We start from the raw sequence: 16,340 nt of genomic DNA, 5'->3' as shown, positions 1-16,340 counted from the left end.
TGGACTGGTTAGTATTCAAGGGCTCGGCAGCTAACCTCAATGAGTATGCCTCAGCTGTCACGGACTTTATCTGGAAATGAACAGAGGACTGTGTGTCTCGCAAGACGATCCGGGTATTCCCTAACCGGAAACCATGGATGAATTATGAGATCCAGTCCCTTTTGAAGGCCAGAGCTGCGGCTTTTAGGTCCGGGGATACCAGTCGCTACCTGGAATCCAGGCATGAACTCTGGAAAGCCATTAAGGGCGCCAAGAGGCAATATCGAGCCAGGTTGGAAGCCCAGGCCGACCAGAGTGTTGCCAGTAGACTATGGCAGGGTCTAAATGAGCGCAAAGAAAAGGCTGGGAATATCAATAACTCTAGCGCTTCTCTTCCTGATGAACTTAACGTATTCTACACAAGATTCGAACAGAAGAGGAGCGTCCCTCCCCCTCTGGATGAACCCGACCTGGTGGCATGAAGATTCATCGTCACCGAGGAAGACGCTAGAAGAGCCTTCCTGAAGATAAATCCAAGGAAGGTGACGGGCCCAGATGGCGTCCCAGGACGGATTCTCCGGGCCTGTGCAAGCGAGCTAGCTGGAGTGTTTACTGACATCTTCAACTGCTCCCTGCTTCAGTCTAAGATCCCCTCATGTTTTAAGAAGGCAGCGATAATCCCGGTGCCGAAGAAAAGCAAGGTGGCATGCCTGAATGAATATCGACCTGTGGCCCTGACAGCAATTGCTATGAAGTGCTTCGAGTGATTGGTTATGGCACACATCAACCATAACCTACCGGTCAACCTCGACACTTTGCAATTCACCTACCAGAGCAACAGGTCAATGGCAGGTGCCATCTCCCTGGCACCACATTCCTGCTTAGAACACCTGGAGAATAAAGACGCATATGTAAGGCTCCTTTTCATTGACTACAGCTCTGCCTTTAATACCATCATTCCAAATTAACTGATTCTAAGCTCTGCAACCTGTGTCTTAGCATTCAGATCTGCAGCTGGATCTTCAACTTCCTCACAGACAGGACCCAGGCTGTAAAGGTAGGGGACAAGCTCTCCTCTGCGATTACTCTGAGCACTGGTGCCCCACAAGGCTGTGTACTCAGCCCCCTGCTGTACTCACTGTACACCCATGATTGTGCAGCCAAGTTTCCATCGAACTCAATATGTAAGTTTGCTGATGACACCACAATTGTAGGCCGTATCTTGGGTAATGATGAGTCGGAGTACAGAGCGGAAATTAAGAACCTGGTGGCATGGTGCGAAGACAATAACCTATCCCTCAATGTCAGCAAGACAAAGGAATTGGTTGTTGACTTCAGAAGGAGTAGCGGATCGCACAACCCCATCTACATCAGTGCTGCGCAGGTGGAACAGGTCAAAAGCTTTAAGTTCCTCAGTGTGAATATCACAACTGACCTGACTTGGTCTAACCAAGCAGTGTCCACTGCCAAGAAGGCCCACCAGCGCCTTTACTTCCTGAGAAAGCTGAAGAATTTTGGCCTGTCGCCTAAAACCCTCACTAATTTTTATAGATGCACCGTAGAAAGCATTCTTCTAGGGTGCATTACAACCTGGTATGGAAGTTGTCCTGTCCAAGACCGGAAGAAGCTGCAGAAGATCGTGAACCTAGCCCAGCACATCACACAAACCAATCTAACATCCTTGGACTGACTTTACACTGCACGCTGTCAGAGCAGTGCTGCCAGGATAATCAAGGACAAGACAAACCCAGCCAACACACTTTTTGTCCCTCTTCCCTCCGGGAGAAGGTTCAGGAGCATGAAGATATGTACGGCCAGATTTGGGAACAGCTTCTTTCCAACTGTGATAAGACTGCTGAATGGATCCTGACCCGGATCTGGGCCGTACCTTCCAAATATCCGGACTTGACTTGCACTACCTTACTTTCCCTTTTCTATTTTCTAATTATGATTTGTATTTAAAATTTTTATTATATTTACTTTGATTTGTACTTCAGGGAGCACGAAGTGCAGAATCAAATATTGCTGTGATGATTGTACACTCTAGTATCAATTGTTTGGTGACAGTAAAGTATTTATTCAAAATTGGTAACACTTTACACTACCAGTGACCAGGTTCAATTCCCACTCCTCTCTGTAAGGAGCTTGTGCATTCTCCCCATGACCATGTGGGTTTCCTCCGGGTGCTCCAGTTTCCTCCCACAGTCCAAATACGTACCGGGCTGGTAGGTTAATCAGACTCGTGATTAGGCTGGGGTTGAATCAGGGGTTTCTGGAAGGGCCAGAAGGACCGACTCCTCACTGTATCTCAATAAATAAATAAAATGATAAATAGACGGACCATATCTCACTCCTTTGGGCCCTAACCTGTTCAGCTTGTCGAAGCTGTATCTCCAGTGCCCTTTGCATTTCCTCATGCTGTTGTTTCCTTCGCTGATTCTCCTCCTTTAGCAATGTTTCTGCCTGTCGCTGAGCCTGGAGTGGAGGTTAAAAGATGTTTCAGGATATTAGTTTCAATACATTAGAAAGGACAAATAGTAAACTCTTTAAAATGTATCAAAGCACAGTAATTGTTATATAATCTTTTATTTGATGACACTTAGTATGTCATGTATGTGGCATGCAGCTTAATACGTTAATCAATTTGCAAGTGTCAGCAATGCATTCCTCCTTTGAGAGGAACAAGACAGTCAAGAGAGGGCTATGAGAGGAAGAAAAACATTCATATGAGCAGTGGCATAAAGTGTAACTACTCCCAGGCACGTCAGTGTCTTTAGACAAAAGGCTGCACATAGGACAAGATAACATTTTAAATGTTTGAATGGCACTTTGGGGTGAAAAGAAGCTTTCTGTTATTAAAACCATTTGGTGAAGTGTTCACAATTAGATTATTTCTTTTCTTATTTATAGTTCCAAATTGTTTTTAACTGAAAGGCAAAATCACAAATCCTCCACCAATGGCACCCGCAGATCTATTCAATAAAACTTTGGTACTTCCCCTTCAACTTTCCTCCCAACTTGTTGAATGTTTGTCTAGTGTAATAAAGCATGGATAATTTCCAGAGTCTCATTCAAATAGCTGTGCCTGTGAAGTCTGATATTGTCAGAAATCTAAAATGGAAAAAGTTGGAATTCATCCCGTATCCATGCTTAAGCAATTCTTCTTCCAGAAATCCAGTCGCCACTAGTGCCAGTTGGATAGAGGTCAGCTCATTCAGCAATCAAACTCGTTTCCTTCCTGCTCTGTGAGGCTCGTACACTCAGAGCCAGCTGCTAACCCTAGTGCTGTTGTTGTCCACACACACACACACCCCCCACCCGCCCCCCAAATTAGACCAAGAATTTCCAAGTTATTACAAATGGATCTTTGCAGTGCAGCTAGGCACATAAACTGTACACAAATTTTTAAATATTCTTTTTGCTTCTGTTAATTTAAAGACTGGTTCTTTAGATGCACTGACACAATGACCATGGATATAACTCCCTCTCCAACAGAATTCACCTAAGCAGTGATTGTACGGTTTCAAGAGAAAATCTTAGCAGTAATGAAGTCCCATTGTACCAAGATACGGTATATTATTGATCAAATATCACACTTAAATTATTTATGGTACATTAGGCATTGTAACTGGCATGTCAACCTTGTCTAGAAATTGTAATTGCAAAGTAGTTTATGGGTTTCATTCTTGCCCCTCGTTGCAAAATTGTGTTCCCGTTGCTCTTTTCCTTTACCTCCTTAAGTAATTCTAGTTCTTGCAGCTTTCTTTCCTTTTCCTCCTGAAGCTGTTTGAGTCGCTGCAGCTCTTCCTCTTTCGCTGCTCTTCGCTTTTCTCGAAGCTCTCTCTGATCACGTCTTTTCTGCTTTAAGTCCTTGTGTAATGACTTCTTTCCCTCTGTTTGTAGCCGTATAGCTGTCTGAATAGCTGAAGGCAGCAATCAAGATAAATGAGACCGCATACAGAAATACCCTCAAGTTTAACAACATCTTTCTACCTACCCAGACTTTCATCATTACTTTTTCTGGAACGTTAACCTCTTGGATAGTCCCTTTCTATCAATCCTTGCACCTGATGGTAAATCCACACTTATTTTGGTGGCCTATATCATCATTGGTGAGCAATAAGGAAGGATCTGGTTTAGAGCCAAGACAAACGCTGTTTTTACTTAATATTCACACAGGCCCATTTGCGAACAACTAAAAGCGATGAAGGTTCAGAATCTTAGTTAATCTTCACCTGCTTCCTGATTTATCCCCAGGAGGTATTACTCATGGGTTTCCTTTGTGGTATTGCTGGGAGCAGAATCAATGTTTTGTGAGCTTAAATCCATAAAACCCATAAAAAAGCCAGAGTCTTTTTCCCAGGATGGAAAAGGGACATAATTTTAAGATGATTGGAGGGAAGTATTGGAGATGTGAGAGTAAGTTTTTTTTATTTTTACATGTAAGCCAGGCAGATACATCAGGGTCATCTAAGAAAAACTTGGTTAGGCACGTGGATGATGGGAAAATGGAGGGCTATGTGGAAGGGAAGGTCGGCACAACATTGCGGGCTGATGAACCTGTACTCTGCTATGTAAAACAATGCAATGAAAACAGTAACTTGGCCAAATAGCCTCAGATGCTTCAAATCTGAGTGTAAGTCCAGCATAAGACTCCAAAAGATTTTCAGATAAATGTCGGACTGTGAAGGTAGTTAATGTCAAATTTCTAGCTTTACCACAGTTCAAACTTGATTTCAGTAAAAACAAACAAGAATAACCTTTGCACGACACGGTACACCCACAGGACAACACACACAAAAGGCACATCTTGCAGCATCTATGGAAGGGAATAATCAGTGGATGTTTCACCAGGACTCAGATTTGTTTTACCTGTTGTCCATTCCTGTCGCTGTTTTGTGTCTGATGCACTCATCTCATACGTCCTTGATGGGGTCTTCACACAGAACATGCACCTTTTGCCATCTCGGTCAGTTAGAACCTTCAAAGCAAATGACAAAAGTTTATTAATAAAATCTTATACCCTATATACAAGTATTTCAACATATTTCATAAAACTTGTGGCATGTTCTCTGTTGGTTATCAGATTATTAGTTAATTGCATCTACCTCAACACAGCAGTTCCGGTCCAGTGGAATACTGCCCTTCTTTTCCTTCCGATCCTCACTCACAAAGTAGGAGAGAGTACTTGGCTTGAGAATAAACCACCGCTCTGTCCAATTGCGCCTCAACTGGCCTTTCTTCCACAAGTAGCCCTGACAATAAAATCAAAGCAAGTTGATTGTGACAATTCAGCTGTAACACTATCAGTCTACAGAATGTTGCTTCTGACTGGTTTACCAGAGGGGAAAAAAACCCACCACTTTACAGCTCAAAGGATCTGATCCAAGCAGAATAGAAATAAGAAATGGTTTGCCCATACAGTAATTTTTTTTATAAATATATTTACTGGTTTTTTTCTTTGCTGCAATATCATTCAAAGCAACAGAAGTTCCTATTGCCTCAATTCTTCTTCTAAGTCCTCCTTTATATCAAACGTTCTCTTGGTTACAATATTACACCTTTCACATTAGAATTCACACTGACTTCTTGTTGAATGGAACTGCTGACTGGAGAGCTGGGTGGAGACGTTTTTACTCCTACTTTATGAATGATGAAACCTTTGAGCAGAAACGTGGGACTACTACAGATCCCGTATCTCATTTTCCAACAAGCCAGCTTCTATGAGGAGGACTTGATACCCAGCTAGAAATTCACTTACAGGGCTGTTTTTCTCAGCAGTACATACTTTTTAAAAAAAAAAATCACCTGTTTTTGGAATGAAATACAATTGCAACTACTTCCTCGTTTACTCAGAACTCTGCAGAAATTCAGTGGCATTTATTTGTTCAAAAATTGCCCACATATTCAAGAGGTAATTTCCTTAACTGTCATGCACAGGATGACTTAATTCCCTGTGTAGACCCTTTTGGAACATTGCCTGGGAATTTCATAATATTCTAACAAACGACTGCCAAAGGTCACTTCCAGAGCAAGTACAGCGCAGTTTCAAGGTGATTTCCTAGGTGAGATCATAGCCCAGCACTGGGTCCATGATATAAAAAGATAGCTTAGTTTCATCTCAAAACATCTAGGCCCTAACCTTGATCATTGACCATCCTCCAAAGGCTCACATTGTGGAGAATCTGCCCCCTCCCTACTCCTTCCTCAGATCAATAGCTTACGTAGCCACCACACCTCTACCCCAATCCTATTTCAGTAAAGCCACTACCACCTTCCTCTTTGACTGACCTCTGAACAGAGTCCCACCCTCACCATTCCCAAATCTCTAGAGATCGTGTTCCCTTGCTACAATAACCTGGGCTCAATCTCAGACCACCATCTCTCAACTAACTCTTGATATCTAGCTACCAACACTACCTCCAGCCCTCTCCCCAAAACCTGACAAGGACTTCAACCTTGGTTCTCCTATGCTGAAGTACAGAATTTACATTTTTGAATCAAATTTTCACCAGATTGCTGGAATAAATGAACATGTTGCCCATATTATGCATAGATATTTATCTGAAGGCATTAGCTACATAGCGCTCAAGCAAACTCTACAATTTGAGACAAGCAAAAATTGTTTGGAGGAGGACTATGACAGGAATCAACAATTCTAATTGTTTTGAAAATACTTGCCTGTTTAAGCACATCCTCGATAATTTCTTGATAGACTTCTTCCACTGCCATTGTAACTGTTTCTCTTTCAATTCCTCTGGTAAACCTTCCGGAATTCACCCACTCCAAAAACACCCAGACGGATATTCCATTCTGATGGAAGCTTTCCTGGGAAAAGAAATCATCCAATTCCCCTGCATTCCATTCCACATTCATTTCCGTACAGATTTTCTTCAGCAGATATTCGACCTGCAAAAAAAATAATGCATTTCAGGTATACATTTGCAAATATTTCAATCCACTGTCCAGGTCTAAAAAGAATTGACACTTTTTAAATAAAGCTCGGACTCAGCATTAAAGCAAAAGAAAAAGCCACCAATTTCATCATTTAAGATCAAAGCATTTCTTTTATGATCTAAATAATTCTGACATTCATATTTTTTCATTTATTCCGATAAGACCATAAGACATAGGAGCAGAATTAGTGCATTCAACCCATCAAGACTACTCTGCCTTTCCATTATAACTGATTTATTATCCCTCTTAACCCCATTCTCCTGCCATCTCCCCATAACTTTTGATACTGTTACACCTGCAGCCCCTCCTTATTGAGAATCGCAGGATCACTATTGATTTGGGTCAGGAGACCCAGGAAATGAGAGAGAGAGATGTGCGGAATGTCTTGACCCCCCCCCCCCCCCCCAGCGATATGAAAGCTACAGGAAATGGCCACTGTCTCTTGGAGACGGACTTGTGTATTACAATACTGTGCTACGTGGAAGCCCTCAGGCAAAGTGGGCTGGTTGAGGGAGGGATTGCATCACCCCAACCTGATTGACATCTGAGACCCTGTGAATCAGGATAAAAGAGGGTCTGTGGGAACAGCCCCTCAGACGCACCAGAAGAAACGCTAGCAATCCCGTAATAGCGGAAGCCGGTGGGGAGGCCACGTGCGTTCGGTTCCATTTGCCCTGGAACTGGTGCCCTTTACCATGGAAAAACGGCTTTTAGCTAACAACGGGGAAACCAACTCCCAACGACTCTCGAAGGATTGACATCATAAAAGGACTGGGCAAGCTTTAACCCATCTTTCTCTCAAACCAAAATGCTGCAGCTTGAACGAACTAACAGTGACTTTTATATTTCCATCGGACAATACATTATCCCCTAGACAATGATAGAGCTATTTCTTATTGATTATTATTATACCCGTGATTTTAGATTTAGTATTGATGACGTATATTATCTGTATGTTTGCATTGATATTATTTTGTGTATTTTTATCAATAAATACGGTTAAAATAGTACCATCAGATTTCAACGGACCTCTCTATCTTTGCTGGTAAGTGACCCAGTTACGGGGTTCGTAACAATATCCTTACTAATTAAAAGCCTATCAAACTCTGCTTTAAATATGCCCAACGACCTGGTCTCCATAGCTGTCTGTGGCGAAGAATTCCTCGGATTCACCACCCTCTGGCTCAAGAAATTCCTGCTGAACTTCATTCTAAGGGAGGAGGCTACACAGCATCCACGCCAGGATCACCAGACTCAAAGACTGATACAATCCCAATCAGTAAGGGTGATCAACATTCCCAACCCTCAACTCCACCACAACTTGATTACTTCCTGTCAGTCACCTTCTGTACAGCCTAGCATTACTTTATGGACATTAATTCAGTAATAAGCTATCTTATGTAACACGAGTGAATCTGCAGATGCTGGAAATAAATAAAAACACAAACTGCTGGCAGAACTCAGCAGGCCAGACAGCATCTATGGGAGGAGGTAGTGTCGACGTTTCAGGCCGAAACACTTCATCAGGAGTGAAGTAACATGGGATGGTCGTGGGGGGATAAGAAGTGGGGGGAGGGATGAAGTAGAGAGCTGGTAAGTGATAGACTGAAGGGAAATGGGCTGGGGGAAGGTGGAGAATTATGAGAAATAAAAGAGAATGAAAGGTAGAGCTGGGGGGAGATTATAATGGGGGGGGGGAAGAGAGAGAAAGAGAACCAGACTAAAATAATAGATAGGGATGGGGTAAGGCGGGGGGGGGGGGGGGCAGGGGTATCAACGGAGGTCAGTGAGTTGGATGTTCATGCCGGCAGGAAGGAGGCTACCTAGGCGGGAGATAAGGTATTGCTCCATCAACCTGTGTGTGGCCTCATCTTGACGGTAGAAGAGGCCATGGACAGACATGTTGGAGTGAGAGTGGTCTGTGGAATTGAAGTGTGTGGCCACAGGGAGATCCTGCCACTGCTGGAGGACTGAGCGTCGGTGTTCGGCGAAACAGTCTCCCAGTCTGTGGTGGGTTTCCCCAATGTATAAATGGCCACATCGGGGGCACTGGATACAGTATATCACCCCAGTTGACTCAGAGGTGAAGTGGTGCCTCACCTGAAAGGTCTGTCTGGGGCCTGGGATGGTGGTGAGGGAAGAAATGTGGGGGCAGGTGTAGCACTTCTTCCGTTTGCAGGGATAAGTGCCCAGAGGGAGGTTGGTGGGGAGGACAAGGGAGTCGCATAGGGAGCGATCCCTGCGGAAAGCTGAGAGTGGGGGGAGGGGAATATGCGTCTGGTGGTGGGATCCCGTAGGAGGTGGCATAAGTTATGGAGGATTATACGTTGGAGCTATCTTGTGTGTTCACATTCATTACACTTTGTATTATTATTATTATTGTGTTCTTTTGTGCTGTGTCAGATCCAGAGCAACAATCATTTCATTCTCCTTTACACTTGTATACTGGAAATGATATTCTTGAACAACAACACACACAATGATGAACTCAGCAGATCAGACAGCATTTATGAAACCTGCCGAGTTTCTCCAGCACTTGGTGGGCGTTGCTTTGGATTTCCAGCATATCCAGAACTTCTGGTACAATCTGCATAGAATCTTCTATCCTGGGGCCATGCCCACTGGGTACAAATGCAGTGCATTTGCTTTAGATTTAAAAAAACTAACTGAATAAAATCTTACTGCTGCTTTACAAGAATCAGTGAAATGCTATGTTACTCTATATTTTAAAAAATAAACCATCTCTAACTCTAGAATTAGAAATGTTACCTTCCTAATGTTTTGGAACAATGTTTTGAAGAAACTCCAATCTTAGGGACTGATGTAAATATTTCAATTCCATAACGTACCTTCACAGGATAACTTAATCTAACTGATTACAGTTTTGACAGTGCTCATTCACTGTTCCCTTACCTCTTCCCTCTTGCACATGAAACACTCTGGTTTCCTTGGCTGTGTAAGTCAAGGGAAGACAATCTCCGGCCCTGCCAAACGTGAGACTTGAGTGCAATCCTGCCCGAAACCCCCAGTTTGTGAGGACACTGTGTAATTCGCTATCCTGTTACAAATTAACGCCATGAAATAACAGATAGTACATTGCAGATGATTAAAGGAATTATATTTATGAATCTTAACTAAAGAGTTAGTAAAGCACAAATAAAAGAAAAGGGCCCATTGTAATTAAACAGTCAAATGTGCACCAGTTGGATCTCATCTTGAACTCTCTGTCAATCACGCGCTGGGCCTTCGGTCAACATGAAAGCTCACACCACCGTCTGAAAATCGTTCACAATCCATCTGGAACAGACGGGTCTCCCACCGGATCGCATGCTACCACCACTTCTCCCCGGCATCTTCTCTCTCCATCTCCTCTCAAACAACAGCTCCGAGCCCAACCTCAGCAGAGAAACCTCCCCTTAATCCCACCATCCTCACTGGATGGCACACACTTCTCCCCATCTCTCATCTTCAACAGTAGCCAAAGATAAGCTGAAAACAAACAGCTCTCACAGAACTGCCAAAATTAAATACATACAGCGTAACAGTAAAAATATGAACCAGGGCATTACACTCTCCCCCAACAAATATCCTCAACACTTTCAAATAACTCAATCAGTAATAACACAGTTTTCAAAGGAATTTCGTGATGCCAGAACCTCCAATCCATAGGTAAAGGGTCGTGACATAACTCAGCAGAGGGACAGCCATAGCACTCTGCTCCTCCAGTGCTACATAGGCCAGTCTCTCTGGGGTCCCCTGATTCTTTGACGCCTCCTTACCACGTCATCTACTACTTCAGTTTCAGACACTCCTTGGGATATTTCTGGGCTGTATGGCGATGTCACTCGTGCCTTCCTGCAACTCGGATCCCTCTGCCTCTTGGCTGAGCTCTGCTTCATCCCTTTTACGTTCCCACTGAAACCCAGTCTGTCCACAGATAGTCCCCCCAATTTCACCTGTCTCAGCGTGAGAAGGGTTGGGAATCTTCCTCAGTCAGTGGGGAGTGAGCAAAAGGCAGCATGAACCCATTTCCTCATTGGCCGAGTCCGTATCCCATTCAGGGGTGGGGATGTCTACTCTTCCCTGCTGCTGGTCCGTCAGTCTCTCCATGTCGCCGCAGACTCCTCTTGCTCGATGTAGGGTCCAGGTCGGGCTCTGGGTCAACATGCATCTCTTGTCCTAGAGGCAGAAGGTAGTTCCAATGGAGAATCTTGACAGGCCCATTCCCATCCTCTGGTTTCACCTGGAAAACTGGTACATTTGGCATCTGACCCTCCACCACATAGGGTGCAGCTGCCCAGTGGTCAGCCAACTTGTGCTTCCCAGGTAGCCCAAATCCTTAAGAGGACCCTGTCTCCTGGCACGAGTTGGGAGAACCTAACTCTTCAATCAAATTACCTCTTATTTCCTTGATCCTGCTTGTTAGCCAAGAACTCAACTATTTCATAAGCCTTTTTCAGCTCCCTTCTCATATCAGACACATTCTTCAGATACATCCTCTCTTCATCAGCCTCACTCCTGAGTATGTGGTAATACCCACTCCTCAAGTCCAGCAGACTGAAACACGTTGCAGTATTCAGGCAGGCCAGCGTGTCCTTGATTCTTGGGACTGTACTTCCGCCTAGAGTCTGATAGCCCACACACTTCCGTACCTTCCCAATCTTCTTCCTGGCTGCTACTATTGGAGATGCACAAGGGCTTCTGGACTCGGTGATGATTCCAGCTTCCTTCAACTTCCACAGATGCTGCAAACGTCCTCCACCTTTGTGGGTGCCAGTCACTGCGACCTTTCTCTAAAGAGGATGTCCTCTGTTTCCTGGACAGTATGGCGAGTGTTCTTGGAACAACCCACATTAAATTCTCAGTAGAAAAGACATCTTCCAGCTTCAACATGTTCTCTAGCAACCTCTTCTTCCAACCTCCAGGTACGGGGGAGTCCCCAAACTTGAATGACCAGCCAGTCAGCTTTCTTCTTTTCAGAGTAAGTTTCTCCCCAGCTCATCTCACAGGGACACTAGATATTACTGTCACTGGAAAGAGGTGCGCCATTGACATCCTCCGCCTGGGGGTGACCTCCCTCTCCAAGTGTTCCTGACACTCACTGCCACGTGTAGAACCGATGGCTTCCGCAGTTCGGGCCTCACCAGGTAAGTGAGGCTCCTCTCGTGCTCTTCCGGAGCATCCAGCAAGGGGGCCTCGGCCTCAGGCATTCCAGGAAATTTGGAGTTTCCCATCACTCTCGCTCCTTCCCCAGACTGTCACACGACCAGTTTAGACCGGGTGAACCACACAGTCCCTCATTTACACTCATCATCCAGTCTAGTGCAGCCACGCAGTTCCGCGAAAGCAGCTTGGAACACAGGGTGAATGGACAATGTTCTCAGAAAGCTCTCTCCAACTTTCTCCTTGCAGGCTCCCGCTAGCCTCCTCACAATCGGAGTACTCATCCCCACGAGAATTGAAGCCTTGTCCCTCTCGACCGGGTTGGACAGACCAACACTAATGTATCAAGGACCTCAGCTACTCCCACATCTGCCCCCGAAAACTCCAGCTTCAGTGACAGGTAACCATCGTATAGATAGTCACCTGTACTAAGACCCCAAATCTCTAGCGCACTGAGTGACATCAACGGTAAATGAGTCAAATAATTTTTGTAAAATGATGGTACAGCAAACCGGCGTCAAGTATGGCTCTAGCATAAATACCCTCAATCTGTAGTGATACCCTGGAGCTTGGCCGCACTAAGCCTTCAGGAATAGGGTTATTTGCTTTAGAGTGGTCCTTGATTTATCACTGGGAATGTGCTCCCCCACCCCCCCCCAGAATCCAGGACGTTCCCTCACTGGGTCTCTCCACCTAGATACCCGGGGGGGGGGGGGGGCTCACTCTCCAAGGGTTTTCCCGTCGTTCACATGTCTGCCTGAAATGCCCCTCCTCACCACAGTTATAGTAGACAATACCGGCCGCTCCCCTTCTCGTGGGACCCTGGCCACTAGCGACCCTCTGCGTAGTCTGTCCCTTAGGGGGTCTGCCTCCCTATCAGCTCTATCGTACGGGGGGAGGCAGGCACACCCACTGATAGGAATTGGGACGTTTGGGACATCTTGGTCCTAAACTCTGCCATCAGCTCCTTCACCACTCCCAGGGGTGGGTTATCAGTGGTCACCTCAGCCAAGGAGACCACCACCGAGGACTGTACCCTGCAGATGAAGGCCTCCCACACCTTCATTACATTCTCCTCCTCTCTTACTTCTCTGATCAGCTCGACAAACGAGGGAGGGGAGCACATCTTACAAGACATTCGGAGACCCCAAGCAATCAGGTCTGGAGCCTGATTGGCTAAAGTGGCCTTTAGCCACTTGGTCCATTCTTAACTAATTCTCCTCGGCCGTTTGAACAGATCCCGACCCCCCTCGGCCGCTTGAACCGATCCAGACCCCCCTCGGCCGTTTGAACGGACCCCCCTCGGCCGTTTGAACCGATCCCGATCCCCCTCGGCCGTTTGAACAGATCCCGACCCCCCTCGGCCGTTTGAACCGACCCCCCTCGGCCGTTTGAACCGACCCCCCTCGGCCGTTTGAACCGACCCCCCTCGGCCGTTTGAACCGACCCCCCTCGGCCGTTTGAACCGACCCCCCTCGGCCGTTTGAACCGATCCCCCTCGGCCGTTTGAACCGACCCCCCTCGGCCGTTTGAACCGATCCCCCTCGGCAGTTTGAACGGATCCCCCTCGGCCGTTTGAACGGATCCCCCTCGGCCGTTTGAACCGATCCCCCTCGGCCGTTTGAACCGATCCCCCTCGGCCGTTTGAACCGACCCCCCTCGGCCGTTTGAACCGATCCCCCTCGGCCGTTTGAACCGACCCCCCTCGGCCGTTTGAACCGACCCCCCTCGGCCGTTTGAACCGATCCCCCTCGGCCGTCTGAACGGACCCCCTCGGCCGTTTGAACCGATCCCGACCCCCCTCGGCCGTTTGAACCGATCCCGACCCCCCTCGGCCGTTTGAACCAATCCCGACCCCCCTTGGCAGTTTGAACCGATCCCCCTCGGCCGTTTGAACCGATCCCCCTCGGCCGTTTGAACCGATCCCCCTCGGCCGTTTGAACCGATCCCCCTCGGCCGTTTGAACCGATCCCCCTCGGCCGTTTGAACCGATCCCCCTCGGCCGTTTGAACCGATCCCCCTCGGCCGTCTGAACGGACCCCCCTCGGCCGTTTGAACCGATCCCCCTCGGCCGTTTGAACCGATCCCGACCCCCCTCGGCAGTTTGAACCGATCCCCCTCGGCCGTTTGAACCGATCCCCCTCGGCCGTTTGAACGGACCCCCCTCGGCCGTTTGAACCGATCCCGACCCCCCTCGGCAGTTTGAACCGATCCCGACCCCCCTCGGCCGTTTGAACCAATCCCGACCCCCCTCGGCAGTTTGAACCGATCCCCCTCGGCCGTATGAACCGATCCCCCTCGGCCGTTTGAACGGACCCCCCTCGGCCGTTTGAACCGATCCCCCTCGGCCGTTTGAACCGATCCCCCTCGGCCGTTTGAACCGATCCCCCTCGGCCGTTTGAACCGATCCCCCTCGGCAGTTTGAACCGATCCCCCTCGGCCGTTTGAACCGATCCCCCTCGGCCGTTTGAACCGATCCCCCTCGGCCGTTTGAACCGATCCCCCTCGGCCGTTTGAACCGACCCCCCTCTGCAGTTAGAACGGACCCCCTCGGCAGTTTGAACCGATCCCCCTCGGCAGTTTGAACGGACCCCCCATTCTGTATGCAACACAGCTGCCTCTCTAGCCAAAAAACGTAGGCAGGAAACTTCTCCTGAAACATGCTCTGAAACCCCATCATAAGCTTCACTGGGCTTCCCGTCGTGCCAAGCACCTTTTCTAGCGCTTGCATGTAAGCCACAGAGATAGCAAAGGAGTTCTGTGTCAATGGATCTCACTACATCAGCAGCCGGCCCCTCAAACTTTCAACCAATTGCTGTCTTTTCCATGATCAGAGCACTGCCCCTCATCCATCAACAGAGAGGTTTGCTCTGCTCAAGTCTTGTACTCCTCGTCCCCTTCAGAGGTGGACTTTGAACCTGGGCATTTTGCCATTTACCAGGGAGGTAAGGGCCGCTCCCAACTCAGAATGGTCAGCCCTCGCTGGGGGACTCATTAGACCCTCCACATCAGACCACTCCTTCCCCACGCTCCGCAGAAACGAGAGTAACGTCTTTAAAGTCTCCACCCCCAGCTACAGAAAAATCGGCTTCCGATTCGGCACGCTCGCCTTCACTCCCTTCCTCCCCAGAAGTATGGACAGCCCACACCCCCCTTTCCCAGGGTCCCAATTGTACCAGGCAGTTCTACTGCTGCTACATCAGTCCTAGCTTGAACTGGAACAAAGTCTTTGCCCGGTGTTTCACCCAATCTCCACTCCACAATGGCTGCATCTATAACCGCGTATCGTAATCACTTTATGGAACAATAGTTTAACACAACTTAAAACACACAACCCACTGGATCAATGCTCAGGGTAATCACACAGCATCCATCGAAATCGACCCCAGATGATTCCCCCAATGAAACACCCTGGTTTCCTTGGCTGCGTAAGTCTAGGAAAGACCATCTCCGGCTGTGCTAAACTTGTGAGATTGAAGCGCGATCCCACCCACAACCCCCGGTTTGTGTGGACACTGTGTAATTCGCTATCCTGTTACAAATTAATGCCATGAAATAACAGAAAGTACATTGCAGATGATTAAAGGAATTCTATTTATGAATCTTAATTAAAAGGCTAGTAAAGGATAACAAAAAGAAAAGGGCCCATTGTAATTAAACAGTCAAATGTGCACAAGTTGGAGCTCATCTTGAACTCCTCTGTCACTCACATGCTGAGCCCTCAGTCAACGTGAACGCACACACCACCTTCCAAATTTTGTGCGCAATCCATTTTGAACAAACGGGTCTCCCACCAGACCGTATGCTACAACCGGTTCTCCCAGGCGCCTCTTTCTCCATCTGCTCTCAAAGAACAGCTCCAAGCCCAACCATAGTGTCCCTCAGCAGAGAAACCTCCCCTTAATCTGACCATCCTCACTGGATGGCACACAGTTCTCCTCATCTCTCATCTTCAACAGTAACCCAGAGATAAGACGAAAACAAGCAGCTCTCACAGAACAGCACAAAATGAAATACAGAACAGTGTAACAGTAAAAAATATGAACCAGGGCATTACACACACTTAGAAAATCTTTCATTTTACGGTGCAGCACTTAAAGGAAAGATAAGCTTTCAATATGTCAATAACTTGTGCATAAGCATTTAATTGAGATATTTGGAGATAAAGAGATGAAGTAAAACAGAGTGTAGCGAATTTCATCAGGATGTTGGATCTGAACCACAAGAGAGTAAATTGCCAT

General features: G+C 46.9%; 1 protein-coding gene across 3 annotated transcripts in view; it reads right to left on the bottom strand.

Annotated features, from left to right (window-relative positions):
• Positions 1 to 16,340, bottom strand: part of LOC132381227 (differentially expressed in FDCP 6 homolog) — a 180,286-nt gene that overhangs the window by 23,581 nt on the left and 140,365 nt on the right. For all 3 annotated transcript variants that reach the window (XM_059950576.1, XM_059950577.1, XM_059950578.1), the window contains 5 exons: positions 6,661 to 6,888; positions 5,088 to 5,234; positions 4,852 to 4,960; positions 3,712 to 3,902; positions 2,347 to 2,454 (listed from right to left, as the gene is read on the bottom strand). In XM_059950576.1, coding sequence (XP_059806559.1) covers positions 2,347 to 2,454; positions 3,712 to 3,902; positions 4,852 to 4,960; positions 5,088 to 5,234; positions 6,661 to 6,888 — 783 coding nt within the window. The remainder of the gene's footprint in view (positions 1 to 2,346; positions 2,455 to 3,711; positions 3,903 to 4,851; positions 4,961 to 5,087; positions 5,235 to 6,660; positions 6,889 to 16,340) is intronic.

Source organism: Hypanus sabinus, chromosome 25, assembly GCF_030144855.1.
Source record: "Hypanus sabinus isolate sHypSab1 chromosome 25, sHypSab1.hap1, whole genome shotgun sequence".
NCBI lineage: Eukaryota > Metazoa > Chordata > Chondrichthyes > Myliobatiformes > Dasyatidae > Hypanus > Hypanus sabinus.
The sequence above is the reverse complement of the archived record's forward strand: the minus strand, read 5'-3'. Positions and strand labels throughout refer to the sequence as shown.